This window comes from Nyctereutes procyonoides, unplaced genomic scaffold, assembly GCF_905146905.1.
Source record: "Nyctereutes procyonoides isolate TBG_1078 unplaced genomic scaffold, NYPRO_anot_genome, whole genome shotgun sequence".
NCBI classification, from domain to species: Eukaryota; Metazoa; Chordata; class Mammalia; order Carnivora; family Canidae; genus Nyctereutes; species Nyctereutes procyonoides.
In genome coordinates this window covers 18,693,343-18,708,208 of record NW_026575024.1, presented here as the reverse complement: position 1 = coordinate 18,708,208, position 14,866 = coordinate 18,693,343, and the positions used below count along the sequence as shown (strand labels likewise).

Sequence of the window (14,866 nt, the reverse complement as noted above, 5' to 3'; positions counted from 1 at the left end):
CTTTGAGAATTTGTGGCCTTTGCTGCCTTTGTTAGATAATGAACTCTGCAATCTTAACTCATGTGTTCATTCCTATTCCTTAGCACTCTGTATACATTTTGAGGCCTCCCCAGGATCTGGCTTTGGGGAATGAAGAGAAGAGTCAAATGTAGTTTCTTCCTTTAGGAGCTAGCTCACAGGTCAATGACCTAGATACCTGGCAGCACTAGACAATGTGACAAGAATGGTGGAGCACCAGGTATACCACTGGCCTGGGCCTGACAGAGACTTACATGAGAAGATGAGCCTGGCAGGTGTAGAGGCTTGGAGAGAGTAGGGTAGGCTGAGAGCTGAGGGGCTGGGGTCCTTGCAGCTCGTTGCCTTGATTGGACCTGGCCCCTTTTGAGGAGGAATAGGCTTTCCCTATCTTCTCCCAATGCGCTCTGCGGGGCTGGGCACACAGACCTGGAGAGGATCTGGGGGTTCATATCCCGGGATTTGGGGTAATGAAAACCTCCAGAGGGGAAAGGATCTCTCCAGGTAACATTCGCTTAGCTCTTTCAAGCTCTCTAGTTTAAAAAAACAAACAAAAAGAACCCTTCATGTTTACCATGAGTTGAAATTTTTTTTCTTTAAATTTATTTATGATAGTCACACAGAGAGAGAGAGAGAGAGGCAGAGACACAGGCAGAGGGAGAAGCAGGCTCCATGCACTGGGAGCCCGACGTGGGATTCGATCCCGGGTCTCCAGGATCGCGCCCTGGGCCGAAGGCAGGCGCCAAACCGCTGCGCCACCCAGGGATCCCAGTTGAAAATTTTTTAAGTTGCAAAATGTACATACATGTATTTCTCTATGGGTAATTTCTATTGCAGTTTACATCAATTAGTTTACATACTTTGTAAAAGGAAGAAGCTCTCTTAAAAATATTTCAATGAAAGTATGTTTCGTGTCCAGAAATTTGTGATATGTGCCACTTCCTTCTGGTTTTTTGCTGTGCTGGTGGTGATATTTTTGGCTCTATGTTCGTTTGCGGGGGATGGGCGGGGTCAGGGGGCTAATACTAATTTTCAGTATGTCCTCTTGTCTCTTTCTGGTGATACTGCCTTATTGTCTCTTCCTGAGATCTCACAGTTGTCCAGGGAAGAAGGGGCTGGTGAAGAGTGGTGATCTAGTTTTGCAGATGAGGGAAATGAGGCTCAGAAGTGGAACTGTGCCTCCCACCTGTCTTGCCAGTGCTCTGTGCTCATGGTTCTCTGTACCTTCTCCTTGTCTGAGGGGTGGTTAATTGGCCAGTAGGTTTGGAGGACCTCTATCTGTGTAGGGCTGTTTGGAAGGTGCCTTCACTGGGGCAGGGGATGCTGGGATACTGGTTCCTGACCAAGAAATGTGGGTCTAATTTAGAATCTTGGATTTGATACTGGGCTCCCTTCTAACCCTTCCAGGGCCTGCCATGGTCAGAGTCTGATATGGGGCAGGATTGGCTGGCTCTCACGAACCATAGTCTTTAAGATACCCTGGAAAAGGGATCCCTGGGTGGCGCAGCGGTTTGGTGCCTGCCTTTGGCCCGGGGCACGATCCTGGAGACCCGGGATCGAATCCCGCGTCGGGCTCCCTGCATGGAGCCTGCTTCTCCCTCTGCCTGTGTCTCTGCCTCTCTGTCTCTCTCTGTGTGACTATCATGAATAAATAAATAAAATCTTAAAAAAAAAAAAAAAAGATACCCTGGAAAAGACTTGGTGCCCCACCCTTGCTACCCCCTTTCTCTTCTTCCCTGGGGTTCCCGTTGTCCCAGGACTTCCCCTGGTCTACAGGAATGTTGCTTCTGTGCATCTCCCTGCCGTGGCTATCCTGATGCACTGGGCAAGAGGATGACTAGTGGGCACTTGTGGCTCAGCCTGATACCTAGGAGGGGTTGAGAAACAGGATTCTAAAACCAGAAGAGCCCTACCCTCAGAAGAACCTAACATAAGTCATTGTCTTCAGTCCCTTCACAGACTGCAGACTGGCTGCCTGCCATTGAGCTCGTCCCCTTCCTGGCACCCTGTCCTCTCCTTACCTAGTAGAGTGGGTGCTGTCCCAGGCTTGGGGACCTACTTTCCTTCAAAAGGGAAGTCCTGAGAGCAGCAACAGTACTCTTTGCTGGGTGGGAGCCCACCTCCCAAAGTGCTTGGGATCAGTTGTGTGGCTCAGATGAGGAAACTGAGGCTCTTAAAGGGAAAGCATCTGCTGTTACTAGTCTGTCCTGAAGGCAGTCTCTCCAGGCCTGACTGACCTGGGCACTCTGCTTTGAGTAACTGCTGATCTCTAGTCTCCATGGTCTCCGACAAGATGCCTGTCCCTGAGTCGAGAGGAGACAAGGGAGGATTTCCTTGCCTGGTCATGCAAGCTTTCGTTTTGCAAATTCAGTCTTGTGGCATTCTGCCTCTGTGCTTAGAGCTGGCCCCTGCCACTAGGCTACAGGAGGCATGTTTCCTTCTGCCTAAAAATCAAAACAGAAACCAATCCAAGGTTGGGGGTGGTCAAGGCAAGACAGGCTTGACCCTTCCATGTGACTATCTTTACGTAGTTGTATGTAAATGGTTAATGGCTGTCCCACCCCTAACAAAAACCTTCACTTTATCCATGACCTGCCGGAGAGGCCCAGCTATATGTTTGGAAACAGGATTTGAAAATTGATCTTTGTGATTTCATTTTTTTTTTTAAGATTTTATTTTTATTCTTGATAGAAAGAAAGAGAGAGAGAGAGAGAGAGAGAGAGAGAGAGAGAGAGAGGCAGAAGCAGGCTCCATGCAGGGAGCCCAACGCGGGACCCGATCCTGGGACTCCAGGATCACGCCCTGGGCCAAAGGCAGATGCCAAACCTCTGAGCCACCCAGGGATCCCCAATCTTTGTGATTTCAAATCTGTTAGTCTCCCGTTCTAATACCCCATCATATGTGAGGTGGTAGGGTGCTGTGGCTACAGCTGACTGGGTGCTGCAGGCTCAGGACGTGGCCTCTGGCTTAGAGCATGTCTTCATGCACTGATCTGAACTCTGGCTTCTGGAGCCTCACCCCTTCATGGTGCCCCATCCCTGCAAGACCCCCTTTGAGCTAGGGAAATCGTTGCTTGGATTCCTTCCCTTGGGCTGAGGCAACCTCTCCTGGGTTCAGGTGCACCTCCAGCAAAGCCCTGGCATGTGGCTGCAATTATCCCCCTGCTGCTGGCTTGTCTAGGCTTCATGTTGATGCACTAGATGCACAGGGGTCACACTTCTTCAGACATCACTGGGATCATTGATTCCTGCAAGGCCCTTACTGCAACCCTGTGAGGCAAGAGGAATTCCAAGTTTGCTGTTGGGGAAGTGGAGGCCAAACGAGTGAAGGCTTGTTTAGGTCTGCACAGCTAGGATTGAAGACCTGCATGGTTCTCCTCTGCTAGGTGTGAGCAGCCTTCAGAAAGGGGACAGTTAGAGCAGGCTTCCTGAAGGACCAAGAGGAGGCAGGTTGTCACCAGGACCCTCAGGCTTCTGCCCAGAACACCAGGCAGCCTGGCCATCAGAAGGTCCTCAGCTCTCAGAGCTGGCCTGGGATGCCATTCCTGGCCCAGCATGAGTCATCCCTCATTACCCCAAAGCCTCTTGAGGAGGACTGGTCTCTGTATCTTCATGAGATTGTGTGGGTGATTAAGTCTTGTGTCTACCATGGCCATGCTTTGGTATGGTAATACTCATGCTATTCCTGAAGCATGGGCCTCAGGGACCCAGTCCTTGGAGGAATGAACACACCATGCCTCTGGATGGGCTGAGCTGGCCAGATGGTGCTGATGGAATCCTAGGCCCTCTCAGATTGGGGTGAGCTTGAAGATGGCCCTTTGACATTGGTCAAGCCCTACACTCTTTTCTGCTACACAGGAGGCTAGCTTGGCTCCCTGTTTGTGGGAATCTGCCCTTGTCCCTCAAAGAGTTCCCCTGTCTCACTTCCCTGTCTCCAGCCTAGCAAGAACTTCTCAGTACCCTGGCTTTTCTTTTCCCTAGTGTTCCTTGAACATTGTTTTCCCATGATTCTGAGTGGGGAACGAGTGCTGGGTCACAGGTCTCTGGGAACAGGGTGCTACTCTCCTGTTCTTCTAAGCAGTTCTCTCCTCCTGAAGCTCCCAGGTCCTGGGAGGGTCTCTGTCTCACTGCGGTTCTGATTGAGATAGCTAGGGTAGCTTGGCTTCCCACCCCCCGCCCCCAACCTATTCCCAACTAGGGCAGAGGCCATGCCTGTCCCAGGGAGTGTCCTCCCCTGATGGCAGTCCCTGGGGGACCAGCCCTGGCTCTCTCAGGAAAGGGGACCCTTCTGTGTTTGTCTGGGAGGCAATAGGATGGAAAGTGGGGTTGGGAGGTGGCACAGGAAATGGCTTTTAAGAGCGTAGTAGAGCATCTAACCCTGATGTCACATCCTTTCAGCTTGCCATTGGCTTGATGTGCTTCGACGGCATTAGGACCAGGCTGGCACTTCATTATGGGGGTCGGGGTTACAAGGGACCAGGTATGGCCAAGCAGGACCTTGGGAAGCTTGGACTCCTGGCCTAGACCTGCTCTGCACCTGTTTGGTTCCTGTCTTGAGCAGGAGCCTGATCTGCCTCCAGCCTGGTCTCATAGGAATGTGCCCAGGAGCACAGGGCAGGCCAGAGGTTCTCCTGGGACCTGCTGGCAGTGAGTGTGTGTGTGTGTGTGTGTGTGTGTGTGTGTGTGCAAGTGTGCATGCATGCCTGTGCAGCTACATGTGTCCTAACCTCAGGCTTTGAACTGACCCTCTAGCTACCTGCCAAGCAGTAGCCATGTCATGGGTTACTTCTAATGATGGGCAGGGAACTGAGAGGAGGGGCCCAGGCTGTGGAGCACTCAGACCCCCGGCCTAGATGCATTTGCGTTTGTGAGGTTGTGTGCCTGTGTGAGAGGTGTGGGAGGGGATGACAGCAGCTCTGCACCGGAAAAGCATACTGGTTTCTGTTTCAAAGGGCAGGGTTTGTGGTTATTCTGCAGTTTCTGATCTGGGCATTTCCCCTGTTCGGCTCCTCCTTCCATCCTTGGAAACTGTCTTCTTGGGCTGCGTTTTTGTGATTCAGTTCCCCCCACTCTCCCTGTTTCTACCTGAGTGTAACTTATTTTTAAAACTTGACTCCCATTTTGTGGCCCCTCTTCTCACCTGTGTGCCTACTTTGTTCATTTGCTTATTCAGTCCTTCAGCCAGTAATGCACGGGCCCTGCCTGGCCTGGGAGAGATGAGGAATGTTCACACATGTGGTGTCATGAGGAGTCAAGGGCATGATTACTGCAGGAGGGTGCTTCTGAGTTGGGTCTTCGGTGGTAGAGAATGGAGCCTGAGAGGTAGACAGTCCACCCTTGGGACCAGGATGAACTGGGGGACACAAAGCACTGGCTGTTCTTGCCCTTGGTCCAACTTAGTTTAGATGAAGGAGAGAAGATGAGAGGGAAGAACTGGGAATGAAAATCACTGATCCTCACCAGGAAGGCTTTGAAGGCCTTAGAAGGAACGTATTCTCCTTAGTAAGCAATCACAAGAGGGTCAGAACAGTGTGACAAAGATTCAGAAAACTTAAGAAGGGTGGCTCATTGGTGAAGAGGACTGGGCAGGGGCAGGGCTGCTGGCAGGGAAGGTAGGGCTTTTAGTGGGAAGACCAGGCCTGAGGGGTTGATGAAGGCAAGGGAGCAAGGAGAGCAAGGTCCAGTGAGAACCAGTAATGTTGTGGTGAGGAGCTGGGGTTGGAGCTAGACACAGTGCCTTTGAGGTGGGCTAGTTGGAGCACAGCTGTGGCTAGAAGGAGTAGGAAGAGAGCTTGGAGATTTGGGCCCTTTGGGACATTCTAGCCAGGGTCATACACAGTTTGGGCTGGGAGGGCTCTGCACTAGCCAGGCAATGTGCTGGCACTGCTCCTGGCTCCAGATCTTCCGGGCCAGTCTGGTTTGAGAGCATTAGAAGGGGCTCTGGTGCCAAGGGAGTACTCAGGAAGAGTCCTCTCTGGTGGCTCAGCCAGGTTTCTTCTGTTTGAACAGCTTCTCCCTAAATCTGTCTTGTCTCTCTATCTGGCTTGGAAAATCTTCCCCCTGTCCAGGATCTCAGCCAGCACTGGGGGATCCTGTGGGTGATACCTAGCAAGGAGGGAGGAAGCAGGAAACCTGCACTGAGCTCCTATGTGCCACATACCGGGCTAGACACTTTGTTGATCTTACCAGCACCCTCACCGTTATTTGTTACCTGTGTTAACAGATGAAGGTGCGGGATCAGAGCAGTTATCACTGTGTTATCACACAGCTAATGGTAGGTAGACCTGGGATTCTAGTCCAGGCAGTCTGGTCCCAGAGTCCATGCATATTTTTTCTACCACCCTGCCTTCTAGAAAATTTCAGTTGACTTTATGTATGGTAAAACTGAGACTAGGAGAAGTTAAGCAAGTCACTTAGCATCATTTCCCTTGTTAGTGGACATGGCAGGTTGTCTGCCATTAAGCCCTCTGTGCTTTCCCATTCTGTGCTGTGTGAGGGCAGAGGAGCACATGCAGGCCCTTTGACAGCCAGGATCAGGAAACTTACCTTTGGATGGCCACTGCCTTGGGGGACCAGGCCTCTTGCTGAGACTTGCTCAATAATTTTTGGGGTGGTGGGCCATTTCAGGGGGGTATCAGTTCTCTGGGCCTGATCCCTCATTCCTCCCATGGATCCTGAGACATCCTTGGATCTGCCTTGCCCTACCTTTGGACTTTACAATTTGGTTTGTGTACTTTGTGTCAGGAAGTAGTCCTCACAGAACAGCTTTATGCCCTCCCCAGTTCTCTTTCTCGAGTCTAGACTTTATTCAGGTCAGAGAGATCTGCCTCCATTCTCAGCAAGGGAAGGTACACAGGATGGGGGTCCCTGCTCTCCCCAGACAGCTCAACTTCTAGCAGAGGTCTGTCCTCAGACTCAGCCTAGCTAGCTCTCTTTTATCACCAATGGGATGGTGAGTACTCTTGGCTCTGCTCCTTGATGAGGTGTCTCCCTTTGTGGTCCTTCCCTAAGGGAGAGCCTGGGAATGAGTGAGGAAACCAGGCTGCCCTCATTTCAGCACTGACTCAGAGACCCCAGCCTGACCTTGGCTTCTTCTCTACCTTCCTAAGTTGACATTCGAGAAATCAAGGAGATCCGCCCAGGGAAGACCTCACGGGATTTTGATCGCTACCAAGAGGACCCTGCTTTCCGACCAGACCAGTCACACTGCTTCGTCATCCTGTATGGGATGGAATTCCGCCTGAAGACTCTGAGCCTGCAAGGTAGGAGTCAAGGTGCTGGAGGAGGCTTTACTGGCTCTACTGGCTCCTGGCTCAGCAGGAAGCGTGTGTCCTCAGCTCTGTTCTTTACCCCTTGATCACAGCTACATCTGAGGATGAAGTGAACATGTGGATCAAGGGTTTAACTTGGCTGATGGAGGATACATTGCAGGCAGCCACACCTCTGCAGATTGAGAGGTAAGAACTGCTGCTGACATGGTTAGGGTTAGGGGCATTAGGTTCTAGGAAGCAGAGGCAAGGACACGGGTCTTTGTGCCCAGGCACTGCCTACTGACCTCCCCAGACCTAGTCCAGCTGGAGAATCAGTTCTCACCTCAGGCTCCTCTCCCACCAGGTGGCTGCGGAAGCAGTTCTACTCAGTGGATCGGAATCGTGAGGATCGGTAGGTTTGGGGCTGTGGCTCTAACCCAGCTGGTGGGTTGGGGCAGCCAGAACAGTAGCTGTGCCCTGCGCAGCTGCCTGGAGAACCAGAGGACCTAGGGGGCCTACCTCTAGTAGGGTTGGTGGGGGTCGGCAAGTGATTCTGGCACAGATAACTTCCTGCAGAAAGGCCCCTGTGATGGCCTTAGCACACATTAGTGAGGTAGGCCAAAGAGAGAGACCGGAAATGCAGAGTGGCTCTGGGTGTCCTGCAGAGAGGGTTAGCCTGGCTTTAGTGTGGGAGAGAGTGCCTGGAAGCTCACAGCTTTGAGGCTACTGTGTGACAGCCAGAGGGCCAAGAAGAGATAGGGGACAAAGATCAGTTCATGGTGAGGGCTTCTGACTGTTGCCGTGAAAGAGCTGGAAAACCACGGAGGGTTTTGAAATGAAGTGTCCCGTGACCGGACTTTGGTTGCACAGGACTGCCAACTGTTGCTGGGGAGTCCAGGGCTTGGCAGAGCTGGTGAGCTCGGGCAGGCAGCTGCTTCAGCATTTTGGGTGGAAGATGAGAGGGTTTGGGTCAGGGTGGATGGTGATAGCCAGTGGTCAGATTTGGTCTGTACCATATTTTGAAGGTAAGAGTCCAATAGAATTTCTTAACATTGATTTTGGTGTGCAAGAGAAAGAGAGCAGTCCCAGGGTAACAGTAAACTTTTTGGCTGGAGCATCTGGAAAGGTGGAGCTCCATTGACTAAGATGGGCAAGGCCATGGGAATAGCACATCTGGGGGAGTTTAGGGGTGGGATACATTTGAGCCGTGTTAGGTTTTATGATGCCCTTAGACATCCAGGTAGACACGTTGCCTTGGCTGGTGGGTAGTGTGTGTTTAAGGGAGAAGTTGGGGCAGGAGATGTTCCCTTGAGAGCATAGAGATGATCCTTATATATAGGCCATGAGGTTGGGGATCACCCCATACTGGTAGCAAGAAAAAAAAAGAGGGACAGTAGCTGATCCCAGGACACTTGGACATTGGGGATCAGGGAGGTAAAAAGGAGCTAGCCAAAGGAAGTAGCAGCTTGTGAGGTAAGAGAAAAGCCTGGAAGGTGGAGTTTAGAAGTTCCAGGAGGGAGGGAGTGGTCAGCTGTGCCAGGCATTGTCAAGTGTGTTGAAGACAGGTACCCCTTGGACTTGACAGCGCAGAGGTTGTTGGTAACCTTGAGGAGAGGGGAAGGCAGTTCAGGGAAGGAAAGGGAACATGGATGGCTCCCTCAAGGTGCTGCTGTGAAAGAGAGCAGAGAAGGGAGTGGTAGTTGGAGAGATTGTCAGCAGAGTCAAGACAGGTGTTTTGGTGGAACAGATAATAGCTTGCTTGAAATGCTGATGGCATAGAGTCCACAAAGGAAGCATTTGGTGATGCAGCAAGTTTCCTAACCTGCAAAGGAAGGACCTGACAGCCTCCCTCCTGGGTGCCTGCACAGAGCAAGCACTTGCTGAACCACAGTTGCCAGTAGCAGCCAGGAGCATACAGTGTAGTACTGAGTTCTGGAGGGGAGTTTTGATACTGCCTGCCAGGCTCTTGGGCACGACAGTGGGGGGCACCCTCTAGGAGAGAAGGCCTCCCTTTCCCCCATCTGTTCATCCTTTTGCCAGGCCCAGCAGTATCCCGTGGTCCCACATCCTGGGCAGGGCACTCTGGAGGGCAGGGATACTTCCTTATCAGACTCCAGGAGAGTGTCTAGTCACCAGCAGGAAATACCCCTCTGCTACCCCCATGCCCCCAATGCCAGGTGCTGAGGGACAAATTCCCAGCATTTTCAGGGTCGCTAGTCAGGAATGTATGAGTGAGCTGTGCGGGGCCTGGAGGCTCAGCAGGGGAGGCTGTCTCCTGTGTCCTGGGTGAGCCATCAGCCCCTAGGATTGTTGCAGGGACTAGAGGGTATAGGCTTGAGTGCTGAGACCTAAAGATTGGCTCCCCTGACCCACCCCTCTGAGCCTGTTCACTCCTTTCTTGCCAGAATCATGACCTTTTTCTTTGCTCAGATGAGGAGACTGAGCCCCAGAGAAAGGAGGGGGGACTTCCCTTGATCGCCCAAAGGGTTCTGGTTTAGCCTCAGCCTCAGGACTCCAGGTGCCAGGGGAGTATTTACCTGTCCAGCCCCAGGTGGGCTCAGCCCACAAGTCAGAGGTCCTGAGATGTTGGGCCAGGACCCTGGGGATGTCCCTGTTTCCTCAGTATATCAGCCAAGGACTTGAAGAACATGCTGTCCCAGGTCAACTACCGGGTTCCCAACATGCGCTTCCTCCGAGAGCGTCTGACGGTGAGGACCCCTGTACTATCTGCAGGCAGTGGGGGCGGCCTGGGAGCTCCTGGCTGTGGGCCTGACCGGAGTCCTGCCCTATCCATGTAGGACCTGGAGCAGCGCAGCAGTGACATCACCTACGGGCAGTTTGCTCAACTGTACCGCAGCCTCATGTACAGCGCCCAGAAGACGGTGCATGAGCCACCTGCCCTCCCTTGGCCCTTGCCCCCAACCTCCTGCCCTAGCCCCTGCCCCACCCACATCAGCCCCGCTGCCCTGCTTGAGGGCGTTTGGGTGCCATCTCTCCAGCTGTTCTCCTCTGGAGGCCTCCCCCTGTCTGTTGCCCTGGCCTTTCTTCTTGAAAGCCCTTTCCCCATGTGGCCTCCCAGGGGCTCTGGCTCTGACCAGCTTCTGTCTCCTGCAGATGGACCTCCCCTTCTTGGAAGCCAGTGCCCTGAGGTTTGCTTTGAAGCGGGGCGGCAGGGTTCTCCCCCGGGCCTCCTCCATCTCTCCCTTGGTGATGCCTGGTCCAGGTGGGAGGCATTGGGAGGGGATGAGTCATGCTGGACCCTTTGGGACAACTCTGCTGGGTGGGAGCTGGACTCTGCCTTCCATGGGGCCCCTCGTCATCTGTGGGCTGTGCTAACCACCTGGCTGCCAGGTACTTCCCTTCTTTTCCACAGGGCAGGGGAGCGCCCGGAGCTCTGTCGTGTGTCCCTTCCTGAGTTCCAGCAGTTCCTCCTCGAGTACCAGGGGGTATGGTTGGTCAGACAGGGCCATGGTACCTGGATAAGGGGGGCTGGGCTCATCACTGACAGCCTTTCACGTACCCCTCCCCAACCCATCCCCACCAGGAGCTGTGGGCTGTTGACCGGCTTCAGGTGCAGGAGTTCATGCTCAGCTTCCTTCGAGATCCTTTGCGAGAAATTGAAGAGCCTTACTTCTTCCTGGACGAGGTGAACCCTACTTTCACCTTTCCCTCAGAGTAGGGGGGCACTCACCAGAACCCCACCTGGGTCTCAGGAGCCAGATTCTCCTTAGGGCTTCCACCTTGTTCCTCCCTACTGTCCACTTTGCCCACCATGATAGACACTGATGAGCATCATCTCCTTCCCACCGTGGCCATGCCAGTGGGCTGGTAAGGGGCTTGTTCACTCTGTCTTTCCTTTCTTTCCTCTTCCTGGACAGTTTGTCACCTTCTTGTTCTCCAAAGAGAACAGCGTGTGGAATTCACAGCTGGATGCGGTGTGCCCAGACACCATGAACAACCCTCTGTCCCACTACTGGATCTCCTCCTCCCATAACACGTGAGTGGCTCACTCGGCCTCACCCGGCCCACCCCTGGGAGGGAGGCACTCACCCAACCACCCTTACCTCTCCTTCCCTGTCCAGGTACCTGACTGGGGACCAGTTCTCCAGCGAGTCCTCCCTGGAAGCCTATGCTCGCTGCCTGCGGATGGGCTGTCGCTGCATTGAGTGTGCGTGGTGGCCGGGGCTGGGGGAGTAGGTAGGTTGGGAGGCCTGCCCTCTTGACTGTGGTCATGTTCATCCCCAGTGGACTGCTGGGATGGCCCAGATGGGATGCCAGTCATTTACCATGGGCACACCCTTACCACCAAGATCAAGTTCTCAGATGTTCTACATACCATCAAGGAGCATGCCTTCGTGGCTTCAGAGTGAGTTGAGGGGAGGGGCAGGGGGCAGTTTGGCTCCAGCTCTCGCCTGGGAGAGAGGGTCCCCTCCAATGCCCTGTCCCCACTCCCCTTTTTATCTTTGTCCTTCTTGGCTTCCCTTCCTTTCTTGCTGCTTTCTGGAGCCCTTCTTTCTAAGCCCCACCCTGTTTCCTACATCCTCAGCCTGCCCCCTTTTTGGGTTCTTCTCTAGTCTGTGGAGCAAACTGAAGTCCTACCCTCCTCAGAAAATACTTCCATCCAGCGGCCAGGGCCAGCATCCTCTCTGGGCAGCTTCCCTAGCAACAGGGCCTCCAGGATCTTGATTCCTAACACCTTTCCTGAGGGGCCATTTGGACTGAGCATTGACACCCCTTGAAATTGTAAGGTGTTTGTCACTGCACTGGTCCACTGCCCTGCAGGTATCCGGTCATCCTGTCCATCGAAGACCACTGCAGCATCGCCCAGCAGAGAAACATGGCGCAGTACTTCAAGAAGGTGCTTGGGGACACACTCCTCACCAAGCCTGTGGACATCGCCGCCGACGGGCTCCCTTCACCCAACCAGCTCAAGAGGAAGATCCTCATCAAGGTAACAGTGCGAGGCCCAGCACTTGCCAGCACCTCGCCCAGGCCATGGCTCTAACTGGCAGGCTCAGCCTTGGTGAGGAGGTGGGGAGACTCTGGGACTGGGCTGGCACTGTCATGTCCTGGCCTGCCCCCATAGCACAAGAAGCTGGCAGAGGGCAGTGCCTACGAAGAGGTGCCTACGTCAGTGATGTACTCCGAGAACGATATCAGCAACTCCATCAAGAATGGCATCCTCTACCTGGAGGACCCAGTGAACCATGTGAGGGCCAGGCCTGGCTGAGGCTGGAGGGGCACGGTGGGAGGAGGCCTCCATTCACGGGCCCCACTTCGGTCTCTCCCAGGAGTGGTACCCCCACTACTTCGTTCTGACCAGCAGCAAGATCTACTACTCTGAGGAGACCAGCAGTGACCAGGGCAATGAGGATGAGGAGGAACCCAAGGAGGTGAGGGGCCAGCCCAGGGCTGGGGGCTGGGCTGGGGTCAGAGTCACTGAGTGTCTTTGCTGTTGCCCTCCCCTCACAGGCCAGTGGCAGCACAGAGCTGCACTCCAGTGAGAAGTGGTTCCACGGGAAGCTTGGGGCAGGACGGGATGGACGGCACATTGCCGAGCGCCTGCTCACCGAGTATTGCATTGAGACCGGGGCCCCTGATGGCTCCTTCCTCGTGCGGGAGAGCGAGACCTTCGTGGGCGACTATACCCTCTCTTTCTGGTAACCCACTTACCACAGTCTGTAGTTGGTTCCTGTTGCAGGCTGTCACATGGAACGTGATCTACTCACATGCATGCACACGCACATACAGTTTTCTGGGTGATCTGAAGCCCTCCCGCAGGGCTGCCTGGCACCCAAGCCCCTTGGGCATCTCCCTGGGGCTGGAGCGCCATGTTCCAGGCCAAGCCTGCTTCTCACTGCCTCCCCATCTTCCCACAGGAGGAACGGGAAAGTCCAGCACTGTCGGATTCATTCCCGGCAGGATGCTGGGGCCCCCAAGTTCTTCTTGACAGACAACCTGGTCTTTGATTCGCTCTATGACCTCATCACGCACTACCAGCAAGTGCCCCTGCGCTGCAACGAATTTGAGATGCGCCTTTCAGAGCCGGTCCCGCAGACCAATGCCCACGAGAGCAAAGAGTGAGGGAGGGGCTGGGGGCTGGGTGGGGACCTGAGCAGTGATGGCCAGGGCTTGACTCGGGCCTGTCCTCAGGTGGTACCACGCCAGCCTGACCAGAGCTCAGGCCGAGCACATGCTGATGCGTGTTCCCCGGGATGGGGCCTTCCTGGTGAGGAAACGGAATGAGCCCAACTCCTATGCCATCTCTTTCCGGTGAGGGGTGTGGCCTTGGGGTGCTCTGGGTGGTGTGGGGCTACGCCTTGGTCTGGGATGCCCTGACCCTGTGTGACTGTTCTGTTAAGGGCCGAGGGCAAGATCAAACATTGCCGCGTCCAGCAGGAGGGCCAGACTGTGATGCTGGGCAACTCTGAGTTTGACAGCCTCGTGGACCTCATCAGCTACTATGAGAAGCACCCGCTATACCGCAAAATGAAGCTGCGCTATCCCATCAATGAGGAAGCGCTGGAGAAGATAGGCACAGCTGTGAGAGCCCAGTGGTTGAGGGGGCGTGGCAGGCAGTGCAGCCCTGGGCTAGTTGCTGGGGGTAGTCATGGGACAGTCTGGCTGTGTGGGACACAGAAGCCAGGGAGTTGGAGGAGCTCCAGGGTGGGTCACTCTGCCGGGCTGGGGGCCATGGTGTAGGGCCAGGACAGTGTCCTAGAGGGAATGTCATCTAAGAGGACATGTCTCTAAGAATGGGCATGCATTAGGTGAAGAGTTTAGAGGTGGGCATCTAAGCCCCCGCAAGCTGGGTGTGTGGTGAAGTCCTGGAGCTCACACAGGGAACGGTAGTCCCAAGGCCAGAGGCTTACCCAGCTGGGTGTAAACTCAACTGTCACTAGCGCAGGGGAGAGCTGGCTACAAGAAGTGTGGCTGTAGAGGGGAGAGGCACTGGGTTAAGACAAGTGAGATGGAAGGCTGCACAGATGATCTTGGGGGCGGGGAGGGCTCAGGGCTGGAACCAAAGGACAGAAGGAAGGCGTGTAGGAGGGGAGGTCCACTTGAGACTCGCCATTGGCGGGCATGGGTGTCCAGGGATAGAACTACACATACTGGGGCCCGGCTGGTAGATTGGTGTGTGGGGCCAGGGTGCACAGGGAGGAGTAGATGAGCCACTGAACTAGAACATTGAGTGCGGGGTCCCTGCAGGACTCTACTGCAAACAGCTCAGCAGCAGTTTGGGCCTTCAGGAACAGAGAGGTTTCAGAATCGCAAGGTGGGTTTCAAGGGTAAGAACATGGAGGAGGAGAGGGCCAGGCTGTGCCCACTGAGGTCCGAGATGCTGGTGGACCGGACCCCAGAGAAGGGGGCAGACCTGGCCTAGTGAGGTGGGACACATGGTGACTGTTATGCTGATTGAAGGGGCACAGGCAAGGTGGCAGCCATTGTCCTCTTTGGGTGTGAACATCTCACATTTGGTTTTGTTTCCAGGAGCCTGACTATGGAGCCCTGTATGAGGGACGCAACCCTGGCTTCTATGTGGAGGCAAATCCTATGCCAACTTTTAAGGTACAGCCTCAGGCCTTTGGACCCAGGAAGCTG

General features: G+C 54.3%; 1 protein-coding gene across 2 annotated transcripts in view; it reads left to right on the top strand.

Annotated features, from left to right (window-relative positions):
- PLCG1 (phospholipase C gamma 1) overlaps positions 1–14,866 on the top strand; it is a 37,474-nt gene that overhangs the window by 15,043 nt on the left and 7,565 nt on the right. For both annotated transcript variants that reach the window (XM_055299875.1, XM_055299869.1), the window contains exons 3-21: positions 7,124–7,276; positions 7,378–7,471; positions 7,629–7,676; positions 9,888–9,972; positions 10,063–10,146; positions 10,379–10,413; positions 10,638–10,710; positions 10,809–10,910; positions 11,143–11,261; positions 11,347–11,432; positions 11,510–11,630; positions 12,047–12,215; positions 12,351–12,473; positions 12,556–12,657; positions 12,737–12,924; positions 13,144–13,344; positions 13,418–13,537; positions 13,627–13,807; positions 14,756–14,833. In XM_055299875.1, the coding sequence (XP_055155850.1) occupies positions 7,124–7,276; positions 7,378–7,471; positions 7,629–7,676; positions 9,888–9,972; positions 10,063–10,146; positions 10,379–10,413; positions 10,638–10,710; positions 10,809–10,910; positions 11,143–11,261; positions 11,347–11,432; positions 11,510–11,630; positions 12,047–12,215; positions 12,351–12,473; positions 12,556–12,657; positions 12,737–12,924; positions 13,144–13,344; positions 13,418–13,537; positions 13,627–13,807; positions 14,756–14,833 (2,162 nt within the window). The remainder of the gene's footprint in view (positions 1–7,123; positions 7,277–7,377; positions 7,472–7,628; positions 7,677–9,887; positions 9,973–10,062; positions 10,147–10,378; positions 10,414–10,637; positions 10,711–10,808; positions 10,911–11,142; positions 11,262–11,346; positions 11,433–11,509; positions 11,631–12,046; positions 12,216–12,350; positions 12,474–12,555; positions 12,658–12,736; positions 12,925–13,143; positions 13,345–13,417; positions 13,538–13,626; positions 13,808–14,755; positions 14,834–14,866) is intronic.